General features: G+C 42.4%; 2 protein-coding genes across 4 annotated transcripts in view; one reads left to right on the top strand and one right to left on the bottom strand.

Annotated features, from left to right (window-relative positions):
- RUBCN (rubicon autophagy regulator) overlaps nucleotides 1-2,646 on the bottom strand; it is a 69,141-nt gene extending 66,495 nt beyond the window's left edge. For 2 of the 3 annotated variants that reach the window (XM_068281264.1, XM_068281263.1), the window contains exon 1: nucleotides 2,292-2,646. In XM_068281264.1, coding sequence (XP_068137365.1) covers nucleotides 2,292-2,329 — 38 coding nt within the window. In that variant the 5' untranslated portion in view covers nucleotides 2,330-2,646. The remainder of the gene's footprint in view (nucleotides 1-2,291) is intronic. The other variant, XM_068281265.1, reaches the window with a different exon arrangement.
- EIF4E2 (eukaryotic translation initiation factor 4E family member 2) overlaps nucleotides 2,499-25,007 on the top strand; it is a 32,578-nt gene continuing 10,069 nt past the window's right edge. The window contains exons 1-5 of the mRNA XM_068281266.1: nucleotides 2,499-2,814; nucleotides 4,204-4,318; nucleotides 9,053-9,187; nucleotides 11,200-11,304; nucleotides 16,317-16,469. Coding sequence (XP_068137367.1) covers nucleotides 2,648-2,814; nucleotides 4,204-4,318; nucleotides 9,053-9,187; nucleotides 11,200-11,304; nucleotides 16,317-16,469 — 675 coding nt within the window. The 5' untranslated portion in view covers nucleotides 2,499-2,647. The remainder of the gene's footprint in view (nucleotides 2,815-4,203; nucleotides 4,319-9,052; nucleotides 9,188-11,199; nucleotides 11,305-16,316; nucleotides 16,470-25,007) is intronic.

Here is a 25,007-nt window from a genome sequence, read left to right on the forward strand (position 1 = left end):
AGGCAGGTCACTGCAAGAAGTTAATAGAATAGGAACAGCATATTTTAGCACATTTTACTAGAGGAAGGGGATGTTGGGGGTGACATTTACTCATTCTTGTGTGACAGAGCATAAAGGTTTTGTTTTATGTGATAGTGTGTTCTTCAATGTTATAAAATATTATATCCATTTACCCAGGGCTGTGGAGTCAGTAAAAAATCATCCGACTGAAACCACAAAATTGCTCCGACTCCTCGACTCCACAGCCCTGCATTTACCACTTCTATAATCCAGCACTTTCTTCTGTTTCTAGAAACCATTCTTTGCTCATTTACAATGTATTTGAATTTCTTAATAACAATGCTATAGAGAAAGGAGCACCCTCCTGACTGTCCTAACACTTTATCCAGGCCAGTCCTGCATCAATTCATATTTCAATGAATCAGGCTCTGCCACATTAGTAGATTTTCATCCGATTTGCCTACTGAATTCTCACTGAGTGAGCTGGTTTATACTTTTGGAGGTGGATCGCCACCAGCCACCCCCTCAACAGATATTAGTGTGGATCACATTGCTCATCAAGATGCTGCCAATGTGGGTGGATATGTGCCAATGCATATTTGGCATAGTCAACAATAGTAAGGAATATGTATTTAACAAGGAAAAAAGATGACACTTCAAAGTCCACAAAACAAAACAGAGATTAGCTCAGCTGAATATTTGCACAGGGCAAGAAAAAGATTCAGAAAGCTAATGATTAATTATCTGCCAAGGTGATTAATTGAGCTAGTCTACTTGAGGTGACCCTGCGGGAAATCTTCAAGGGAAATTCTACTAATATGATTGGTTGATGTTTAAACAGTTCTCCAAGGACAGTGCCCTCTACAGCTTCTGGGTTTCCGATAGCTTGCAATAATCACTACACCCACACCATTCAGCCAATTACAACGCTTCAAGTTGTTGATGGTGCTGTTAGGCCAGAAACCCACTGGGAGCGCTTTGTAAGAGTGAGTGATTTGAAAAAGCTCTTGCTAATGCAATGCTATGGGGGATTTTTATAAAATCACATCACTCAAGTGGGATCACACCCATAGCATTACATTAGCAAGAGCTTTTCAAATCACAAAGCGCTCAGAAAAGCTCTCCTAGTGGGTTTCTAGCCTTACTGGAGAACTGCTGACTATGAGGTTTCCCACTAGGCTAGCTCAAGTAGGTATGATCAATGAGATGCTAATAATTCCAAGTGTATGTAGGATTATGTACATTTTGTATGCACCTTTCATATGCAAATCTATGCAGCTTGAAAATGGGCCAATCAAGTCCCACCAAGGTTTCAAATAGATTGGTCAATTTTAAAGCCACATACATTTTCATCTAGAATTTACATAATACTGCATGAACTGGAAATCATATGCAAAATGCATCTCATTGATCACCCCTAACCTCAAGCAGGCTAGTGCTGATTAATCGACTACATTTTATATTAAACCACTAATGTTAAAGTAATTAGAAATGATCAGGTCAATATAGCTGTACTCTTTTTTTTCCCCCAATCTTTTTTACATTCAAAAATAACAACTCATAGGGATCAGTTCTCCAATCACAGCACCCTCTACAGCATGAAGCGTTGTGATTCGCCAAATAGTGTAGGCGTAGTTTACTACAACCTATCTGAAAGCTAGCAGTCTGAGAGGGAGCAGTCCACCCAATCACATTAGCGGAATTTCCCTATGCGGTTTCCTGCTGGGTCCCCTAAAGTAGCACCATATTCTCCATAGTAGAACTATTTACATGCCTTTTCCTGCCTGTAGACTGTCTATAAATTGAAAGGCTGAAATAGAAATAGCTGAGGAATGGCATTAAATAATGTCAAAGTAAAGGTATGCAGGCAGATAATCATTCTTCAGACGAAAAGCTACAAATGCCTTAAAAGCTGTTCAACTCAACTCTTAGCAGATGATGCGAATAGGCACACAGTACTGCTCACTGCTTGATGTTAAAAGCCCCAAGTGTCACTGTCAGCAGATTGTGCTGGGGACCCTGAAGGGCACATATGAGGCCAGACGCCCTCTCCTACCCTCCAGCACCCCAAGCCTCAGCCTCCTCCTCTCCTCAGCCTATAATGGGGCCCATGAATCTGCCCTGCACATCTGGCCAGTCCATGATTCTCAGGCAACCCCCTGCTCCAGCAGTGTCTGGGATCATGTCCCCGGCCGGTGTACCGGGTGTGCTCCACACATTTACCCCCCACAGGTAAACAGCAGGTGCGCCCAGTGGTGTCCCAGCACACAAGCACTGCAAGACGGCCTCACCTCTCGGGCTGCTCCCAGGGAAGGCCTCTAATCTCCATGTCAGCTCCCAGTCCCGACACTTTCCATCTCACGTCAAAACATAGAGCAAATGCGGCTCAACACCGCCCACAACATTACACGCAGCTCCTTCCGCACAAGCGCTATAGCAGCGGCCAAGAGCCAAGTCCCTCCAGTGCCAGCAGGGGCGCTATGTCTGGGGAAATGTGTCCAGGCTGAGGAACCCTGCGCTTCCCCACTCTCCAAGAGCTGCACGGGATGTACAATGTACAGCACAGGTTCCATAAAACACGCTGGCAAAGCGATTTCTTCCAATATAATTATTTGTAGTCAGTGTTGGGAGTTTGCCCACACTCAAAATGGAGGTGGAAAGTAGCGCGGCTGCAGCTGTGAGTCCGTGTGGGAACAGTAGCAGGTCGGAGGAGTTCCGCAGCGATGCAGGAAGCGGGGGTGCAGAGGAATGTGGGACTGGAAGCGGAAGAGGCCAGGAGAAGAGCACTGAGACGATGAACAACAAATTTGATGCGTGAGTTCAGGACAACTGATGAATGATTATCGCTGGTCTCACACATTCCTGCTAGTAGTAACCTCACACGCTACACCTGCACCATGGAGGAGGTGCTGCCAGAGGCATAGGCCGCATTTGGGCTAACTATGATTAGGTGGTTCTTGTGTGTACAAAATAGAAGCCACTACCTCAACCTGTCTAGCGTCTAATGGGCGCAGCCTTCAGGAGACAGCTACTCCCTGCATTCTGGGGGACTAGGCTAGGGGGAAAGTTTAACAGACAAGTGCAAAGAAAACTGGCCAGACTAATCAGGCTTCAGATGTTAATAGAAAGATTTTGCAACCCATTATATTTTGCAGCTTGCCATAGAGGACAGTGTATAACTGCGTAGGCGTGGCTACACGCCTGTAATTTTTTGCAACCATGGATCCCATTGAGCTAGAAGGGGGGGGGGGGGGGTTGTTCCCTCCAGGGGGGTTATTAGTTGAGCTAGAAGCAGGGGCGTAGCAATAGGTGTTGCAGAGGTTGCGACCGCATCGGGGCCCTTGGGCCAGAGGGGCCCCGAAGGGCCCACCCTCAGCTACAGTATTAGCTCTCTATTGGTCCTGTGCTCATAATAATCACTTCTATAGATACTTTGAATGGTAATAATCATTAACAAACTTCTCCCCAGTCCCTTCTTGCACCTCTGCCATTGGCAGGTTTTGGTGCGCCGTATCAATTGTTATGTATTGAGTGCTTGGGGGGGCTCCATTATAAAACTTGCATCGGGGCCCACAGCTCCTTAGCTACGCCACTGGCTAGAAGGGGGGATTGTTCCCTCCAGGGGGGGGGGGGGGGGGGGTTATTAGTTGAGCAAGAGGGGGGATTGTTCCCTCCAGGGGGGAGTATTAGTTGAGCAAGAGGGGGGATTGTTCACTCCAGGGGGGGTTATTAGTTGAGCAAGATGGGATGGTTCTGTGTGAGAATAGGGTTTGGTTGGGTTACATTTTCTGATGCAGATAGGTTGAAGTCAATGGTTAGGTTGCACTTTCTGATAGCTATACCTATATATAAGTGCAAACGGTTGTAAAATCTGATAAGGTTGCAAAAAATGTCACTACAGCGGCAAGAACCACTCACTGGCTTCTCAAGAATACTATTCCATTTTTATTTCAGCCTCAATTATTTGTTCATCTTGCAAATTAAAAAGGAACTTAAGCTCTTTGACCATTACCTGTTCACATACTATATGTAATCAAAAAGGTGAATAAAATGCTGGAATAAAAGAGCTATATTTACTACTTGGTGGTGCCGACCCATTTATACTTTTCACGTACTATATGTGTCTGTTTTGTATTTTTATGTGTGGGTAGAGCTTCCTTTAATTAAATGTGTCTAAGTTGTAACTTTGCTGTTGTGTTGCAGTCTGAAAGATGATGACAGTGGGGACCATGATCAGAATGAGGAGAACGGCACACAGAAAGACAGTGAGAAGGAAAAGAATGACAAGGACAAGAACCATAGCTCATCCAGAAAAAAGGTAGTCAGAGCAAGGAACCAATATTGACTGAGCATCATAGCTGAACATTAGTTTTCAGTTTCCTGGGTCGGAAAAAACAAAACAAAAAAACTGGCAATTAAGTATAATCAAAGATCATGTGAACTGCTGTTGCTGACCTTAGTCTAAAAATGGCCTGGTTGTCATGGTGATTTTCTGCTTACAGTAAGTCTTTGACCTAAAATAAAGATGCAGATCATGTGTTCAGGATACACCCTGCCTCAACTGGCTTCATGCTTCTAGCAGGTTTTTTGACTTAAAGGCCTAGTGCACACCGAGCGGTTTTTGGAGCGATCCGCCGGCCGCATCCACCTGTAAAAACGTTTGGCTAATGTATTGCAATGGGATGGTGCACACTGGCGGTTTGAGGTTTTTGACAAGCCGCAAACGCGCCTCCTGCTGCACATTTGCGGTTTTCGGAAGCATTTCGTCCTCAATGTAAAGTATAGGAAAAACACAAACCGCTCTGAAAAACGCTACTTCAGAGCGGTTTGCCAGGCGTTTTTGTTACAGGAGGAGTTCAGTAACAGCTTTTACTGTAACAATATGTGTAATCTGCTACACAAAAACGCACCAAAAACCGCTAGGTATGTTTAGAAAACATCTCTAAACATGCCTAGAATCGCTCTGAAATCGGCTCCCAAAACCGCTAGCATATTGCGGATCTGCTAGCGGTTTTGGTGTGCACTGGGTCAAACTTCCAAAGCCAAAACATCAGCATGATGACCTGCAAACAGGCTTCTTTATAAAGAGATCAGCTTTACTGTTTATTTTCATAAAGCTTATTATTTACGGTTACCCTGAGCAATATAAACTATATGTTGATAAAATATGTCATCCAGAAAGTGTTAGCCATTTGCTTCTGCCACACAAGGTATTCTTTCAGTGTAATTTAACTTGCATTTGTTAGGGTAACTTTTTCTCTCTCTGCTTGTTTACACGACTGCAGAACACCAGTATTTTTTTTCAGCAGCATTAACATGAAGCCCCATAAACTATCTTCCATTCCATAGGTGAGAAGTATGATGCTACTTCAATGAAGGCACTGAAAACCTTGTAAAAATATTTGATAAATGCTAAAAGTAAAGCAAACCTGAAGTGAGAAATTCACTTCAGGTTTCCTATATACCTATGTAGAGGAAAAGCTCCGTCCCATCATTCCTGCACCATCCACCGTTGAAATGACTCCTTTTCCTAGGTCTTTGGTACTCATTGGGCAGCCTTAAAGAGGAACTGTCGCGAAAATCTTAAAATTTAAAACACATACAAATAAGAAGTACGTTTCTTCCAGAGTCAAATGAGACATAAATTACTTCTCCTATATTTCTGGCATTTACAGTAAGTAGTAGAAATCTGACATTGCCGATAGGTTTTGGGCTGGTCCATCTCTTCATACAGGATTCTCAGCGTGGGCTTTATTCTTTATAAGTACCATTCCTGAAAAAGATTTATACAAAGATGCTAACCAGCCTCCCTGCTCACCGTACACTTTTTTTGGCAGTTGGATGGAGCAACTGCCATTCACTAAGTGCATTTTGAAAATAAAGAAATCCCTATAAACCCCCCATGAGGAGATGGGCTAGTCCAAACCCTGTCTGTTCTGTCAGATTTCTACTACCTACTGTAAGTGACAGCAACATAGGAGAAAAGTAACTTATGGCTCATTTTACTCTGAAAGAAATGTACTTCTTAATTGTATATGTACAGAGTAAGATGTTGCTTCCTAATGGCCTACTCTGTTTAAAGCTCTTTCATATGTGTTTCCACAACCTGACATTAATATTATTTTTCCTGTATGCTGTAGTACCCGGGTTCTCAACGCGTGGTATGCGTACCCCAGGGGGTACGTATAATGGTTCCAGGGTGTACTCGGGCTAAGAATAACAAATTTAGAGTTTTAGAAAACTATAAATCTTATTTAAACAGCACCAAACTTGTATTTTAGCTACCGGTAATTAAAAGCAATAGTAAATGCTTGGAAATTGTTTAGAACCAATTATCATGTACTACGATTAAATATCTATATATCTGTCAAGGGGTACTTGTGATAATGTGTACTATGGTACTTCGTGAGTACAGGGTTTTGAAAGGGGTACATACCAATAAAATGTTGAGAAACACTGCTTTAGTAGATTGTAAAAAGATTTCTCCTGTGTCCATCCAAAGACCCACATTCTTAATGCTTGTAAAAACAGCCCTGTACCTGGCAGAAATACAGAAATTACTTCTGGATTGTATTCTTAGCATATTGCTATTATGCTTTCTCTCTGACAAACTATCCTGTCACTGCTGAGAGAGTGGCTGACGTGGAATAAACATGGTGGTTTAAATGTCTGGCTTCATGAGTTACAGCCTGCCTAGTTGTCCAGGGCCACTGATACACTAGATATCAAAGCCAGTTAAAGGACAACTGAGGCGACATGTGACATGATGAGATAGACATGTGTATGTATAGTGCCAAACACACGAATAACTAGGTTGTGTTCCTTTTTTTCTTTCTCTGCCTGAAAGAGTTAAACATCAGGTATGCAAGTGACAGTTTCTGTCCAGGTCGGACCATAGCATAGCCCTCACTGATAAGTAGTTACAGCCATACAATACTTTCCTGTCAGTAAATGGCTTCTGAGAGCAGGAAAGAGATAAAGAGTCAATAATTCATAGATTTGATCTCTAGCATACTTCCAAGGTGTCATTGAGCAGGGACAATGAAATGGTCAAAACTTAAAAACTAAGTAAAATAAAACTAGGGAATATCTAAATAAGTCATTATTAGGAGAAGGGGGATGGATACAATTGTTTTTCTCATCAATGTATTTTGGCCTTGCATGTCCTTAAGAATCATCAGATAGCAGCTATTGCATTCAGTTCCTGCGTGCTACTGTATTTGCATGTAAAGCTAAAATATTTGCATTTCTTTGTTCATCTCTAAGGCAGCAAGGAACACTAGCAATATAATCTGTGAACAATGCCAGCGCCTATCCTGTATCATATCTACAGTTTAAATACATTTTCTGGTGTAGTCTTTATTTTCATTGCAAGGGGTAGCTTGTATTCACAAACGTTTGTAAAAGATGTTGTTTGAAAGAGTGGTGCACATCACCACATCATCAATGAACTCTTCTCCACCAATGCAGGGATGCCCATTATGTAGATCGCAATCTACCAGTGGATTGCAAAGGGCTTCTAGGCAGATGGTGCATGCACTGCATACTGTCTCTAAAGCCCCATCTACACGATACGATTCTTTATACGATTCGATTACGATTCTATTTACGATCTGATTAAATTCAACATGTCCGATCGATTCGATTCAATCCGATTTGCCATTGTTTTGCACTGGCAAATCAAATCGAATACCGATCGGACATGTTGGATTTAATCGTATCGTAAATCGTATCGTAATCGAATCGTATCGTAAATCGTATCGTAATCGAATCGTATCGTGTAGATGGGGCTTAACGTCCACAAGTTTAGTGTGGCATGCTGTCCTGAACTTTTGCACAGTACTGTAGAGGATTCTGGTGTAGTACGGTGGTGAGCAGTACATTTTAAAAGCATTATGTGCTACTGTTGATTACAATTTAGCAATCTTTGCAAAATAGTCAGCACCACCAATTTAGGTATAAAAGCTCTTTTATTGCCATAGCATAGAGTGACAGTCAGTTTTACAGCTTCAAAGAAGGACTGTTGTCTGAAACAGTGGATTGTCAGGTGGTTAATGACTGCCTGTCACTCTATGCTATTGCAATAAAAGAGCTTTTATACCAATTTGGTGGTGCCGACTACTTTACAAAGATTGCCTAGACCCTTCTCAAGGTGCAGAGGACATTGTTGTTGCACACCTTGCCTCCAGATAGTGGGTGCTGTTACAACCACAGTTTGCTTAATTACAATTCTGCTACATGAGGACTATGATAGGCATCTAATTGATTGACAGCTTATGGTAATCAACAGACCACTATCACGAAAACGTGTAAAATACATACATATAAATGTACTATACATTTCCCCCATAGTAAAATGCACTAAAAATTAATTTTCTTCTATGTTGCTGTCAAAGTAGGTGGTAAAATTCTGATTGATCTGATTTTGGACTAGTCCATCACCTCATACGTGATTCTCAAAATGTATCTTTATTCTTTACAAAAGCACTCCCTGTAAAGGATCTATACATCAATGTCAACCAGCTTCCCTACTGTTTGCACACTATATTTGCAGTTGGACTGAGCAACTACAATTCTATAATCGCTTTTATAAATTAAAAAAAAACTTAGAATCCCTCATTAGGAGATGGACTAATCCATAACCTGACAGATCTGTCAGATTTTCGCTGCCTACTGTAAATGACAACTACGTAGGGGGGAAAAAGGTAATTTATAGTGCATTTTACTTTGTAAGAACTGTACATTTTATATGTGTGAATTTATTTAAAATGTTAAAACATTTTTGCAATATTTGTCCTTTAATCGACTGCTAATGTGCTTTAAACACGGCTTGCAGCTCCTATATAGAATCTGTCTGCTAGATCATTTTGACTTGGTGCTCTACGAAGGAGCTGTAATAGTTTGACAACCCCTGTACCAATGTAAGCAGATATAACTTCATGTCACTAATTGTATATTTAATAGCAAATTGTTTGCTTCATCAATGGGTTATGTGTTGGTAATATAAAGTACATGCAAAGGACTAGTATATATGTTTTTCTCTGTTTTCCAGACTGTTGTGCCAGGTCCAGCAGAACACCCTTTACAATATAACTACACATTCTGGTACTCTCGCAGAACACCTGGTAGACCGACCAGCTCCCAGAGCTATGAACAGAACATCAAGCAGATTGGTACCTTCGCCTCTGTGAGTACTTGGTAGTCATGGTTGTTTAGAACTATTTTATAGCTTTTAACCACTTAAGTACAAGCAGTCTCTGCCCCCTTAAGGACCAGAGACCGCTGTTACCAGAAACGTCGGACAAATCTCCGCACAAACCCGCCGCAATCGCCGTCACCGCCACACGTCGTGAACCTGGACCACCCACTCTGCCGTCTCTATAATGGCAGAGTTCCTGTGAGCCGGTCAGGAGCCGCTTTCATTGGCTCCTGACCCTGCCTATCAATGTAAGCCAATGGGAGCTGCTTACGTTGATAGACAGGGCCAGGAGCCAATGAAATCTGTTCCTGACCTGCTCACAGAGCTCTGCCGTTATAGAGACCGCAGAGAGAATGAGCTGCGGCGGGGAGAACGCGTGGCGACGGTGGATTGAAATCTACGCCCGAGCAGCCAGGTGTAGATTTCAATCACTAAGGTCCTTTATGTAGTTAAACCTTGTACAAACATATTTGTGTGATTGCTTTAGGTGTTTCAACAAATGATCTCTCATTTTCTGCAGTTGACTGCACTGGCCTTTATTGGCTAATTTCTACAGAAGGCGTCCTGTGCTTTCTCTCCTCTCTCCATAGTACAGTATGTGTTGTTTAACAGAGCAGACATTCTCACCCAAAATGATGTATCCAACGCTACCATGACTGTAAATGTTTGTTCAGTCACCTAGATCAACTGCAAGTCCATACATGGGATGCAAACACTTTTCACAGGGGCTCACTTGATAAAGCCATAATCCAGGAAAACTACTATTTAGTTTTAGAATGTGTGCAGAGAAGTTAGAAAGCTATGACTGGGATTTATTGTTTTCTGAGTCTCCATTAATGGGATGTTCCCTCACCTTTTGTTTCTGGTCAACCCATGGCTCTTTGTAACTTACATATGACACATGGTAGTCCGGGGGATGGAAATGGAGTGACTGCAATAACTACCTGGGGGGAGGGGGGGGCAATTCTAATACCTGGATAGTTTAAAAGAAATATCATTTTTTTCTGGAAGTGGGATTATCCAATGCTGCTTACTTTTCTGAATCAAAGTCTGTTTTATGCAGATCAGATGTTTTGACTACCTTCTCCACTGGCTGCATGCAAATACAACTAAGGCCAAATGTTTAGCATGAGTGCCAAACTACTGGCATTGTTTATAAGGGAATGAAATGGGCAGGCTCCATGTTCCTCTCACTTTTGGTTCTTTTTCAGGTTTACAAATCTAGCTTTGAAGATTAAACTGTAACATTGGCCTCCACTCCTGTTCTTAATGTTTATTCAGCTCCCATGCGGAGTAACATTGACATATTAATCTCCTCGTTCCTGCTGTTATGTGTGTGAGTCACATGTCACTTGTAATCGAAGAAAGAAGAGGAAACACTGAGAGCCAAATATAGTGTAATATGTACTGGATTATGTGGAAACTGACAAGGTAAGTATATAAGGTTATACTCACCAACAAGGATTACCCCTGAAGTAACCACTGTAAATGAAGGTGGGTAGATTAGACCTGTCCCCACTCAGGATTAAGAATTTGCTCTCTGTAGACAGGAAAATAGGATGAAACGCCCCTCCACCATGGGGTGGACTTTTGTATAACGTAGAAGAGGAACAGAGACGTTAATAGAGTAATAATGGATAAAACTTTTAAAACCGAGATTACAGGAGGCAGTGGTGGACTTGCCTCCTCCTGATAGACACAGACAAAGGTTGAAGTTGTATCAACGTCAACCTTTGCCTGGCTAAGCTTAGACATACTTTGCTGTATACTCCCCTTTATTGCCTGATGAAGCAGGGTCATACCTGCGAAACGCATTGCTTTGATACACTCTTTGAGTGTATAAATTAATTTTTGTGTTGATACTTCAACCTTTGTTTTTACTTTTTGGTGCCTCTGTTCCTCTTCTATGTTACATGTCACTTGTAGCTACCTTTATGAGAAGAAATTTCTTTCCAGGCAACCCAGTTAGATGACATTCTTTCTTACTGTACTTGTTACAGGTGGAGCAATTCTGGAGGTTTTACAGTCACATGGTGCGTCCTGGGGAACTGACGGGACACAGTGACTTCCACCTTTTTAAAGAAGGGATCAAGCCAATGTGGGAGGTGAGGCACAATAAAATTGGATACAAATTATGTTTACAATCTATTATTAAAGCATAATTATTTTAAAACCTTTCTTGCTTAATGTAAACAATGCGTAATTAGAGAGTATTTGCTCTGGGTGATATCTGCCTTATATTTTAGAAAGAAGTTGCTTGCACTCCCAGGTAGTCAAACAAGCTATTGATGAGGTTGCTGTGTTCCACAAGTATAAACTGCTATAACCACATAATAAAATCTATAGAATGTTGTATTACATAGGTTCATAATTACAGTTTTAGTAAAAAGATCTGTTTCACCTGTAGTCATATCAGCTAATGTTATAAATATACCAATACAGAATACAATGGTTAAGCTTCTTGCTAGTAGTGCCTTGATGTTATTTGCCTTGGCACAAGATGTTTTGCTGAAAGCGGGATTGTCATCATCAAAATCAAATTTCAACCGCAACTGGTCTGAGTGTTTTAAGTGATAAATATGCTAGTCCTGCATTCAAAACTTTCAAAACTCTTTCTGCTGTTATGGTTTGGACTTATCACATACCTTTAGAAGCACCGGCCCATTAATAGCCATTGCCATTCAATTGTATGCTGGGGGTTCTTTTTATCTATAATGTATTCCTCCTCTTCCCTTTATTTCCGTGCCTAGCTGAAACATGATCCTCTGCTCACTTGTGTTTACAAGCAAGGCTGAGGTGACTCAGCGATTGGAGGAGAAAAGAAAAAAAGTTAAGGGAAGAAATGACATCAGTATTTAGCCTCAAACTGTGGGCAACATACATGGTTCCCAACAGGAACAGAATTCTCTTAATTTACTATATAAAATTCACTGAAATCAAAATGTGGACAGTACAATACATGTGTTCTGTAAGTAGATCAAGTACTTATCTACTTTTATATATGTGTTTTTTTCCCCCTGGCATAGTATGTCTAATCCTCCTGCTTGAAAGTGCAGCATTTGCAGCTGCACAGCAGTTGTCTGTCCTTTTAGTGGGCCTGAAGTGTAGTAACCGTAGTCTCACCAAATGGAAAGGGCAACATGCATTGTAGAATAGCTTCATTTGAAAAGCTAAGAAAAAAAACCGTATGTGTTGTAGAAGGCCATATATGTTTTCTACTGTAGTTGCCATCCTCGGCTTATGTTTAGTCATATATAAAGGACAATATGGCAGCACCGCTCAACCCCTGGCCTATAAACTGTGGACAGAGCTGGACCCATTCACGTGACCAGAAAAGAAAAAATAGTTCCATTCTTCTCTTAAATGGCTCATAATTTATTGTAGGATGTGTCACAAAAGGCAGTGGTAACGCCTACAAATAGCTAACGTGTTTTGGACCTACTGGGTCCTTATTCAGAGCTACAATGGAAGGAGTGTATGTAGCGGTACTGTCTGGTGAGCTGAGTGCCACATGACTCCAATAGTGAAAATATTGGTAACTTGTTCTTACCAATATTTGACTATTTATTCCGGCACTCATTCTTACACTAACCCTCCCTCCTAATGCCTACTAACCTCTTAGTGCTTAAAGGAGTCATCAGGCCAAATCATACAAAACGAGTGCTACTTACCGGGGGCTTTCTCCAGCTCCATGCTCCCAGGACCTCCCTCGCTGCAGCTCTGCAGCCAGCCGTTCGCCGGAGCTCCGACCCGGTCCCCGGCGATGACGCCTGCGCAGTCCGCTCCGGCCCACATGGCGGTGATTGACAGCGCCGCAGGCGCAGTATAGATCGACCCCGAGGTCGCTCTGACGTCATCCCCGGAGACCTGGTCGGAGCTCCGGCGAACGGCTGGCTGCAGCGAGGGACGTCCTGGGAGCTTGGAGCTGGAGAAAGCCCCCGGTAAGTAGCACTCGTTTTGTATGATTTGGCCTGATGACTCCTTTAAAGAGAACCTGAACTGAAAATAAAAAGTCAAAATAACCATACACGTCATACTTAACTTCTGTGTAGTCTATTACTCAATTTCTTTCTCCTCTCCTGCGTCCCATTTGTCCACTGTGGTCAATGGAATGCTCCGTCCTCTATTTTAAAAATGGCCATTACCCCATAACAGCTTCCTGGTCAGCACACTGTTAAAGTGGATCCGAGACAAACTTTTGCCTTCATCACTTCTGAGCCCTTAGCATACTGTTAATTGTGTGCTCTACCTTCTGAATTTTTTTTTATTAGTAATAATGCCTGATTTCCCTTTAATATAGTAAGCCACACCCCCCCCCCCCCCCCCCCCCAGTTCCCCTAGTGCCGCTGCGTTAGGTCCCATGCAGCTTTGAATCATGGGACCTAATTGTGGAGAGAAGGAGGCTTTTTGTGAAAGGGGGCGGCTTAGGAGGAGGCATGGGCGTTCCAGACGGGCTGCTGAAGTCACACGATACTTGAGCAGCATCCCCTGTCATTTTCAAGCAAGTGATGTTGAAGTCCTCTGCAGCCAGATTGTCTCTGCCTCCCTCTCCTGAGTCTGTCCCAGTAACTGCAGGCTGCCGCTGAACTGGTTGCTATGGTGATGACTCCCCTCTCTCCAGCGCTAGTGATGGGAAGTCTGGCTCTTTTTAATGAATAAAAGGAACCGGATCATGATGAACCTGTGCGTGCGTGCGCGCAGTTCCTGTCTCATCCACTGAACTGGTTCTGTTTAGTGTTATGAGTCAGATCAGTCACAGAAAAGAACTGGCTCAAATGAACCAATCACTCATGAACCGGACATCATTAGTCAGTGCAGTGTGCATCTGGTGTAAGAGCCTATGCTGTGGCTAGAGGATCCTGTGTAAGTCCCGCCCCCTTCTTCTGACACTGGCTGGCTGATGGTGTCTGCCTGCAAGTATAAATGTCCCTCCAGCATCTGCTGGATGTGTAGTGTGAACTCCATTGGTGACTGCCCCATCCCATGGCCATATTTTATGTTATGAGTGAGTACACTAATTGGATTGATGACTGTGACTGGTTACAGAAGATCTGCAGGCGAGGCAGCATAATCTACCACCCACATGTGTGTTTATTATAGATGCAGGGCAGCAGAATGAGAAGTTTGGAGATATGTGACCAAGGGTTTGATTAATTATTAGTAACACAGTAAAACAGCGCGAGTTACCTTGTCTTGATACCTTGGGGCATGCTACGTGTGCTAGTGTCAGCGTAGTGTGTGTTACTTAGCAATGGCAGATCCTTTCAATAGCTGCGTGGTAGAGACGTATTGATACCACAATACTTCACTAATGCAGCTGCTAATATGTTAAAGCGGCCGTGCTAGTGTATTATTGCGGTAGCGATATGTCACTACCGCACGTCTATTAAAACAATCGGCCATTGCTAAGAAACGCACACTACACTACCTTTAACACAATTAGCGTTCCCCGAGGTATCAAAGTCACGCTAATGTATTACCTGTGTAAGAAGAGATACCTCACGCTTTTTCAGTGGGTTACTAATAATGAATCAAACCCCAAATGAAAGTCTGTACATTCACCAATCAGGCCCTCATAGGCTGCTGTCTGTTATGTGTTCTGTACTGTGTCTCAGCAGTATCAGTTTTATGCATAAAGCACCATAAACGTTCTTGAAATAAGGGCTTATGATCATGTCAAGCAAAATCAAGTGTCAGTTCAGGTTTACTCTGGTGTCTAATGACTAAAGGTACACATACATCTAGTGACTAAAGGTAATTACAAACGCACTACTGTAACGAACGACTGGTCCGTCAGACCCTCCCGCCGGGCGGGCGTTCTGCAAACAGTAGTGCGTGTGTACCGTCTGTCTGCTGTTTCTGAACAATCCGCTGATCAACTATGCAATGAATTTGCGACCGAGCATGTTGATCAGACCTGCTGCAAGATGTCGGGCCATCGTGGTCGATCGAGTGTGAGGCGGTAACACGGTAACAGCAAGTGATATCAGGACAAGCGACGAGTTTTTCACCTCGGATCCGTTTTAAACTGTAATATCACCCACTTGAGCCATAGGGAAACATGGACATTACCTTGCATATTCAGTTGTAACTGACAACTGCTGATATATAACTGACAGCAACTGGTATATTTCAGTTCTGACAAAATGTTGTCAGAGCTGGAAGGGATCACTGTAAGAAGAAAATGGTGAGCTTCTGAGAGTAACTGACGGTGAGGTTAGTATGTAATATTAATTTGCAGCTACGTCATGTGTTTATTTTAATTAATTTTAGTCGCTTCAGGTTCCCTTTAACAATAACTCTGTTCTGAAATATATAATTAATAGCCCCTCCCCACTACTGTGTTTGGCTACTAATAGTTGATCGATTAGTATCTAATGTATGAAAAGCGGTAGCTGATTACTATTGAGTACCCAGATAAACTGCTTTGCGATTGAGGACTCCGAAGATCTGAAACAAGTGCAGTTTCATTTTTGCTCCTACTCCAAAATATACTATCTCTCAAGATACTACTAAACAAAGACATGGGAGCTAGTCTAATTTAGGGGACCCAGCAGAAATGGGGAAATTCTACTCATGTGATTGGGTGGACAGCACTAGATAGATTTCACAACTGCTAGGTTTCGGATAGGTTATAGTAAACTACGCCTACACGATTTGGCCAATCAACAACTCAATCTGTAGAGGCAGCTGTGACTGGAGAACTGTTCCCTATGAGGTTGCCTGCTGAGTTCCCTAATCTGGACTAGTGCCAATACATGCCCTAATTATTCCTTTTTTTTAGCTACTGCAATATGCTCCTTCATGGAGACACCTCAGGAATTGCACCTGACTCGCATAGTATTAGAATCTTCAGCTTTCTTCGCTGCTGATGTGGTTTTTCATGAAAAAGAATAACCAAATGCTCTGAGTGGTTGAATTAATGTGTAAGATATGTTCGGCATTGTAGGTTGTCATTCAAAGTGTAGAACAGCATCCTTAACAACGGACAATTTGATTTCACCAGGTGCGTAAATGTTGGTCATCATAGTATTGTGTTGATTTAGGGGAATGGGTTATTTTTGTTCCATTAATCTATGGTGTTTCTCATAAGAGCTATCATTTGTTCTCTGCTTAGGACGATGCAAACAAGAATGGAGGAAAGTGGATAATCCGCCTACGTAAAGGTCTGGCATCTCGGTGCTGGGAGAATCTTATTTTAGCCATGCTAGGAGAGCAGTTCATGGTTGGGGAGGAGATCTGCGGGGCTGTGGTGTCTGTGCGCTTTCAGGTGAGAAGCTCTGAAAATAAACCAGATTTATTCACCAGACTTATCTGTTCTTCTTACAGCACTATATACAGCCTATTACTGCTATTGGATGTTACAACATATATGCATATGATTGGTTTCATTAGAAATCATACGCAAGTTATTCATGTAGCCCTGAATACAATCATGTATCCATGTTGCCGTCCTCATTTTGAGACTCTGAATATACAGTATATAACTCACACTCTTGCCCCTGAATACACAAACTGCTGTGGCCACTCCATGGTAGAAACCAATAATATCAGGTTTATACGATTTGTCCGCCTTGAGCAGACCACCTCTTTTACATGTAGTACTCTGCATGTACACTCTTCCTATTCTGTTTGCAGCCCCGCATCCACACATGTAGCATCCTCTCTCATCTCTGAAAATTGCCCTATGTTCTCCCAGTTCATGTCATAACTCAGGTCTGTGACTCCTAGTTTAAGATCGGCAAACTATCTTCTTACAAAAATTGATATCTATTTGACTTAAAATGAAACTTTTATTTCAGATTATTGTTTGTTTTTGTTCCGTGATGACTAAAACAGTCCATTTCCATAATGCTGGGTGCTATCTGGTGTGATTGGGAGTTTACATGCTTTCATCATATGATCTGTGTCAAAGTTGAAATAAAAGAAATGCAGGCATTAACCAATATACTTTATCACCATAACTAAATACTCCCGAAGTGCAGTAAGCCTTGGGACAGTGCTGAGGGGCCTGAAGTCTTATGTCAAGCTCTGTGGACCGCATTGACTGAGTGACACAAATGGGAAAATGCAGATTGTGATTGTTGCTGTTCTAGTTGTAAGGAAGTCAGATTTTAATTTTATTTGCAGGCAAAAAGCAGGTTGAAGCAATCCAGTACTTAAAGGGACACTTAAGTCAAACAAAAAAAAATGAGTTTTACTCACCTGGGGCTTCCAATAGCCCCCTGCAGCTGTCCGGTGCCCTCGCCGTCTCCCTCCGATCCTCCTGGCCCCGCCAGCAGCCACTTCCTGTTTCGGTGACAGGAGCTGGCAGGCTGGGGACGCGAGTGATTCTTCGCGTTCCTGGCCACAATAGCACCATCTATGCTGCTATATCATATATCATTTACCATATAGCAGCATAGAGGGTGCGAATGTGTCTGGGAACGCGAAGAATCACTCGCGTCCCCAGCCTGTCAGCTCCTGTCACCGAAACAGGAAGTGGCTGCCGACGGGGCCAGGAGGATCGGAGGGAGACGGCGAGGGTACCGGACAGCTGCAGGGGGCTATTGGAAGCCCTAGGTGAGTAAAACTCATTTTTTTTGTTTGACTTAAGTGTCCCTTTAAAGGGAACCTAAACTGAGAGGGATATGGATGTATCCTTTGAAACAATACCAGTTGCTTGTCAGCCCTGCTGATATCTTTGGCTGCAGTAGTGGCTGAATCGCACATCTGAAACAAGAGTGCAGCTATTCCAGTCTGACTTCCGTCAGAGCACCTGATCTGCATGCTTGTTGAGGGGCTGTGGCTAAAAGTATTAGACGCAAGATCAGCAGGAGAGTCAGGCAACTGGTGTAATTTTTAAAAGGAAAAATCCATATCCTTCTCAGTTTAGGTTCCCCTTAAATCATATTTTAAACAGGCATGACATTATTATCATGTTCTAGTAGCAGACATGCTTAGCACAGTGTTCGCTGTGCTTTTGTTTTTCTTGCTTGTGAGCTGATCGCTTGCTGATTATGTCCATGCCATGTGCGGAACAGGGGTAATAACAGCCATTTTAGCCTTCTCTGCTGTCTATCATCTTAGAGAGAAGCAGAATGTAATCTCTGTTTTGCCGGTACAAGGGATGTCCCCTGCTGGATTCAGTGTAAACATTAAGTGGCTGCAAATACTAATTAGCTCTTAAATTCTATATAAGACCTGCACTATTTTTATTATCAACATCTGTGTTAATAGTCTGGTGTTTCATTTGGAATTTTTTTTTTCCTGGGAGATAGCTTGTTTAAAATAACACAAAGTTTTTCTAGTAGATTAAATGAAAAGTGCTGTTACTTTCCAGACGACACTTGTATAAATATGTGTATAAATTACTCAAAAGGGGAGGCCTAGATTTGAATAGGGACAAAAAGAAAATTTAGAAATGTTTAATAATTAAACATATAAAGCTAATTTTTCATGCAACCTGCCAACAATAATGAATATAAAGCAACAAATAAGAGAATTGGCTCTTGGGTGCATGAAAAACAATAATACCTTTATTGATCAACAATATACCATAATCTAACACCACATAAATATAAACCACTATAATAGATAGAAAATTAAAAAAATGTATATAAACCTCTGCTCCGCCTAATAAAACCACTCAGGCTCTAAATACTCTGTGACATAAATAGAAATAGGTGATAGCTATGGGGCTGCAGTCCCCATAGACTTAATCCAACAGCATTATATCATATGGCTGGTTTGAGAAACACATGGCACAATGCATAGTAGAACAGTATCTCATCCTTAGCGCTGAGGAGAAAGTGCAAAAGTCCAAGGACCTATGCCCCCCACTTGCAGGGGCCAAGTGAGCAAAAAACCTTTGAAAGGAAAAGTATTACTGCTGTACGTTCCACAAATTTGCACCCCCCACTCGCAGGGGTGAAATAACACCAGATGGAAAAATAGGCAGCTGTTATTGGAAGGTGATGAGATGCATCATGCTGTTAGTAATGCTTCAAAGCATGCGACAGATTGTAAATGAACAGTAGCATGTAGAGATCAGCATAGATAGCAGGCATGCAGTGTGAAGCCAAAGCAAGAAAAGTTCCAGCAGCAATCCAAATGGCAATTGTCCACTTATATTGAGCCTCAGCAGCGGATTAAAGCATAAGTGCATTTGTGGCCACACTGAAGCATGTTCCTGTCAGCAGTGTCACTTGGATACTGATAACCACAAGTTCCATCATTCAAAGAGCAGGCCCAGCGCTGGATGAATGTAATCACAGAGATGTAATATAGTTACCAGTCCACCTCGATATTAGCCATGTCACAGTGTGAAGATTGATGAAGAGTCCCAAGCGGTAGAAAGCGGTAGAAAGGCGGAGCAGGCTTGCTGACAATAGCCTGACATGTTTTTCGCCGTTTACTAACGGCTTTTTCAAAGGCAGCAGCGAGGAGCATGTTACTAGAACGCCATCATGGCGTTCTTATAATAATCGCATCCATTCACAGCCCCAGCTCCGCCCGCCACGCACCCCACGTGAGCGTCCGCGCAAAGACGCGGATACGCCTGGCCGCACGGCGCTGGAGCGCAACTGCGCTCCAAGTCAGCAAAGCTGGAAGGAGCTCCGTCCGGCGTATGCCATGTGCGGCGTGCTGGCAAATGGGGAGCGCGGGGGGCGGAGCGAAGGCGGCAAGGACCGGAGAACACAAAAAATAAATAATAATGATACAAAAAAAGGTACAAATTAAATACTAAGTTGCAACCAACATATAAAGCACAGATTTAAGTACAATCACCTGATGATAGACTATATCTGCCATAATTACTACACCATTCCAATTAGGTTAATATAAAAACATGAAAAATAACAATAACAACCAGAGTGCATGAAAAGGCCGTGAATTATAAACATTGAGGACATATATCAAAATAATGTCCTATTTATCAGGTAGGCAGTACCAATGCAACAGTAAGACGAGATTAGGGCAAAAAAGCGCCCATACAAGCAGGCGAAGCGGGGAGCAGCGGTTGTAAACATGAGCACGAGAACAAGGCCGCACACAACCGGCAATCAGGGCATCCTACTCAAACACAAGCCTAGTTTGGGAGAAAGACCCGGTAGTTGATGCTGTCATTAAGTCCTTTACCTTCCGTGGCTCTAAGGGTAAAAATCCATCGAGATTCCAATTGAAGTAAGGCTCTATCTATGTTCCCTCCTCTAGGGTGCCGGTGTACGACATCAAGTCCTATAAATCTAATATAATGTGCGTTGCCTCGATGTTCAAGATGAACATGTCGAGCAATAGGGGACTTGAAATTACAACACGTAATATCCCCTACATGATCCTTAATTCTTTCTTTCAAGGCACGTGAAGTTTTTCCAATATAGAAACAGCCACATCTACAGTATAACAAATAAATGACTGCAGGGGTACCGCAGTTCACAAAGTTCTGCAGATACCATCTACGTCCATTGGGTAACATGACAGATTTGCCAATTTGTAAAAATTGGCAATAGGCACAGCCTCCACAGCTATATGTGCCCTTGACTTTGCAATGATCACCCGGTCCCTTCTTTCCCCAAAAATGGCTAGTAGAGAGCAGATCCCTCAAGGTTTTACTACGTCTGTAGGTAATCTGTGGTTTAAAGGGTATAAATTCCCTAATATTAGTGTCACTGGTGAGGATGTGCCAGTGTCTCTGAAGAACGCCGTCCACCTCCCGATTCTGATCGTTAAATCTCGTAATTAGGCGAGTTTCTTTAAAGTCTGATTTAATCTTAGGCCTCTTTTGTAATAAATCAAGACGATTAGTTGATTTAGCTCGTTTATATGCTTTTTTTAAGCCAACGATCCTTGTAGCCTCTTTCTTTAAAGCGCGACCGCAACAATTTGGCTTCTTTTTCAAATGTAATATCATCAGTGCAGTTACGCCGGACACGTAGGTATTGTCCAGTCGGTATACCACGTATAGTATGAGACGGATGCGCACTGTTTGCATGCAGATAGGCATTGGATGCCGTCGATTTACGAAAAATCTGGGTGGATAGACGGCCCTCATCATCAACACTGACAGTCAGATCCAGGAAGGAGATTGAGCTGTGGTGACTCTCCATGGTGAACTTCAAATTCCAATTATTCTGATTCAAGATTGTCATAAATTCATCCAGTAGTTCTCCACCACCGGTCCAGAACATGAGCACATCATCAATGTACCTGTGCCACGAAACAATGTGGCACAGGTACATGACGAGGGCATCACTACCAAATAAATGGCGCTCCCACTCCCCCAGGTACAGGTTTGCCAAGGAGGGAGCGCAAGTGGTTCCCATGGCTGCCCCCTGCACCTGGAGGTAGTGGACACCATCAAAGGTAAAAACATTGTTCTGCAAAATGAATCTCAGGCAATCCAAAAGAAACCGATTATGCGGTATCTCCGCAACATCCATCTCCCCTAGGAATCTACCCACAGCATCAATTCCCTTTTGCTGTGGTATACTGGAGTACAGGGCCTCCACATCCAGGGTCACCAACAAGGCATTAGTGGGTAACTGCAATCCCTCCAAAAGAGTAAGAAGATGTAATGTATCTTGCACATATGAGGGTAATTGACATGTGACTGTAAGTGCCTATCCACATAGACACTTACTTTCTCAGTGAGAGACCCATTGCCTGAAACAATGGGTCGTCCAGGGGGTCTAGCTAAATTTTTGTGCACTTTAGGTAGAGCATAGAAGGTGGGTGTGACAGGATTCTCCACCTTCAAATAGCTACCCACCTCAGCGGCAATAACTCCTTCTCTTACAGCTGTATCGATAAGATCAAATAAACTTCTTTGGTTGGTGATGACCCTGGATGCAGGGACCCTGCAATACCACTCCCTATTTTTAAGAATTTTCTGACACATGTAAGTGTATTGCTCAGATCTCATGATGACCACGTTCCCCCCCTTGTCCGAAGGTTTAATGATAATGTCCCTATTTTTGCGCAATTCTTCAAGCGCTTGATACTCTTCCACAGATAAATTGGAAGCCTGATTCTTATCAATCCATAATTTACGAATATCCTCCTCTACTAGAGAAACAAATGAGTAGATACTCAGACATAGGGAGAAGGGGGGGGAACGAGGTCGAACGAGACCTGAATTGTTGGTTGATGGAATCACTTACAGCTCTCTCCCCCACACTGAATCCAAACAAATCATCCTCACCAGTGCACCCACTTTCCTCACTAAGTGTCACCAGATCCATTAGAGCTCTATAGTCCTGATTGGACCAATCCTTCCAATCGGAGATGGTACCACCCAGAGGAGAATTTTCTTTCCTTTTATGCAACATCTTTAGCACGATCTTTCGCGCAAATAGATGTAAATCCTTAACAAATTCAAACCTATCCAAGGCGCTATTGGGGCAAAAACCCAGACCCTTGGCCACAAGATTCATCGTATGTGCTGAAAACTCAAAACCCGAAATGTTGACAACTTGCATGTTACCAACATTACCGGTCATATCAGATGTTAAAGGGGCTACTAGGTTGGCATTATCTGTCTCTCGTCCTCCTCCAAAAAACAGGAGGAGGATGACTGAGAGTCCGAACCACCACATGCCCCTCTCTCTGAGTCACTCTCTTCCTCCTGTGAGGTGTTAGTCACTAGGTATTTGTTAATAGGGCCCCTCCGCGATTTAACTTCCTTATCTTTATTCTTATAGGGTTTATTTTTAATTTTAATTTTTGATGTCCCCTGTGGCCCTTTTATGGCCTTGGTCGTGGACCTAGTTGCTGGACGCTGAGTGATGTCCGGATTGTGCTCAAAGGAAGAGACCGATGTGTCACTTTCACGTCCTATTGACGATTCTGACTCACCCGTGACCCTAGGATCCTCGGGTATATTAGTCGGTAGTGCGGTGGGAGGTTTTTCAGGAGGGTTACGATTGGGGACAGGCTTTTTACCTCTAGGGGGCGCTTTACCCCATCTATAGGCGTAGCCAAATTTATAGACTGCCTTATCTCTTTCCAACTTATTTTCTTTCCTTTGTTACCAAATCTTTGTTATACTTCTCAATATGTAACTTAAGACTTTTATTTCTAGTCACAAATAATGGATGTTCAGTAAACGCACTCAGTGACTCCAGAATTACTTCAATTTTTTTGTCAATTTCTGACAAATCAGTCTCTTCCAATTCCTGCATTAGTCCGAGCATCACTTTAGAACAATGTTCAAAATTTTCTTCCCATCTTTGCTTAAAAGTATCAGTTAAGGGTTTTTTAAAAGGAAAGATTTGAATCCGAAGCCACAAAGGGGCTTTCCCCTCACTTAAATAGTTCTTATTAAATTTGATATTCCACCATGTCCTACTTTTCTGTTCATACAATTTTACCAGCTTTCTAAAGCTGGAATTAATCAACTGCTCAGCGTTGCGTGCTCCCCTATCTCGTGCACATTCATCCCCCACCTGCTGTATAATCTCGTCCCACTGCAGCATGGCCTAAAAGGAAAAATCACGGTTCTTATGTACATACACCCTAGTCAGATCCCTCAAATCAGGTCTCCCAAAGGCTCAACCCCCGTATATATATGTGTATAAATTACTCAAAAGGGATGGCCTAGATTTGAATAGGGACAAAATTTAGAAATGTTTAATAATTAAACATATAAAGCTAATTTTTCATGCAACCTGCCAACAATAATGAATATAAAGCAACAAATAAGAGAATTGGCTCTTGGGTGCATGAAAAACAATAATACCTTTATTGATCAACAATATACCATAATCTAACACCACATAAATATAAACCACTATAATAGATAGAAAATTTAAAAAATGTATATAAACCTCTGCTCCGCCTAATAAAACCACTCAGGCTCTAAAAAATGCTCTGTGACATAAATAGAAATAGGTGATAGCTATGGGGCTGCAGTCCCCATAGACTTAATCCAACAGCATTATATCATATGGCTGGTTTGAGAAACACATGGCACAATGCATAGTAGAACAGTATCTCATCCTTAGCGCTGAGGAGAAAGTGCCTTTTAAAAAACCCTTAACTGATACTTTTAAGCAAAGATGGGAAGAAAATTTTGAACATTGTTCTAAGGTGATGCTCGGACTAATGCAGGAATTGGAAGAGACTGATTTGTCAGAAATTGACAAAAAAATTGAAGTAATTCTGGAGTCACTGAGTGCGTTTACTGAACATACATTATTTGTGACCAGAAATAAAAGTCTTAAGTTACATATTGAGAAGTATAACAAAGATTTGGTAACGAGGAAAGAAAATAAGTTGGAAAGAGATAAGGCAGCCTATAAATTTGGCTACGCCTATAGATGGGGCAAAGCGCCCCCTAGAGGTAAAAAGCCTGTCCCCAATCGTAACCCTCCTGAAAAACCTCCCACCGCACTACCGACTAATATACCCGAGGATCCTAGGGTCACGGGTGAGTCAGAATCGTCAATAGGACGTGAAAGTGACACATCGGTCACTTCCTTTGAGCACAATCCGGACATCACTCAGCGTCCAGCAACTAGGTCCACGACCAAGGCCATAAAAGGGCCGCAGGGGACATCAAAAATTAAAATTAAAAATAAACCCTATAAGAATAAAGATAAGGAAGTTAAATCGCGGAGGGGCCCTATTAACAAATACCTAGTGACTAACACCTCACAGGAGGAAGAGAGTGACTCAGAGAGAGGGGCATGTGGCGGTTCGGACTTTCAGTCATCCTCCTCCTGTTTTTTGGAGGAGGACGAGAGACAGATAATGCCAACCTAGTAGCCCCTTTAACATCTGATATGACCGGTAATGTTGGTAACATGCAAGTTGTCAACATTTCGGG

Source organism: Hyperolius riggenbachi, chromosome 4 (genome assembly GCF_040937935.1).
Source record: "Hyperolius riggenbachi isolate aHypRig1 chromosome 4, aHypRig1.pri, whole genome shotgun sequence".
Taxonomy (NCBI): domain Eukaryota; kingdom Metazoa; phylum Chordata; class Amphibia; order Anura; family Hyperoliidae; genus Hyperolius; species Hyperolius riggenbachi.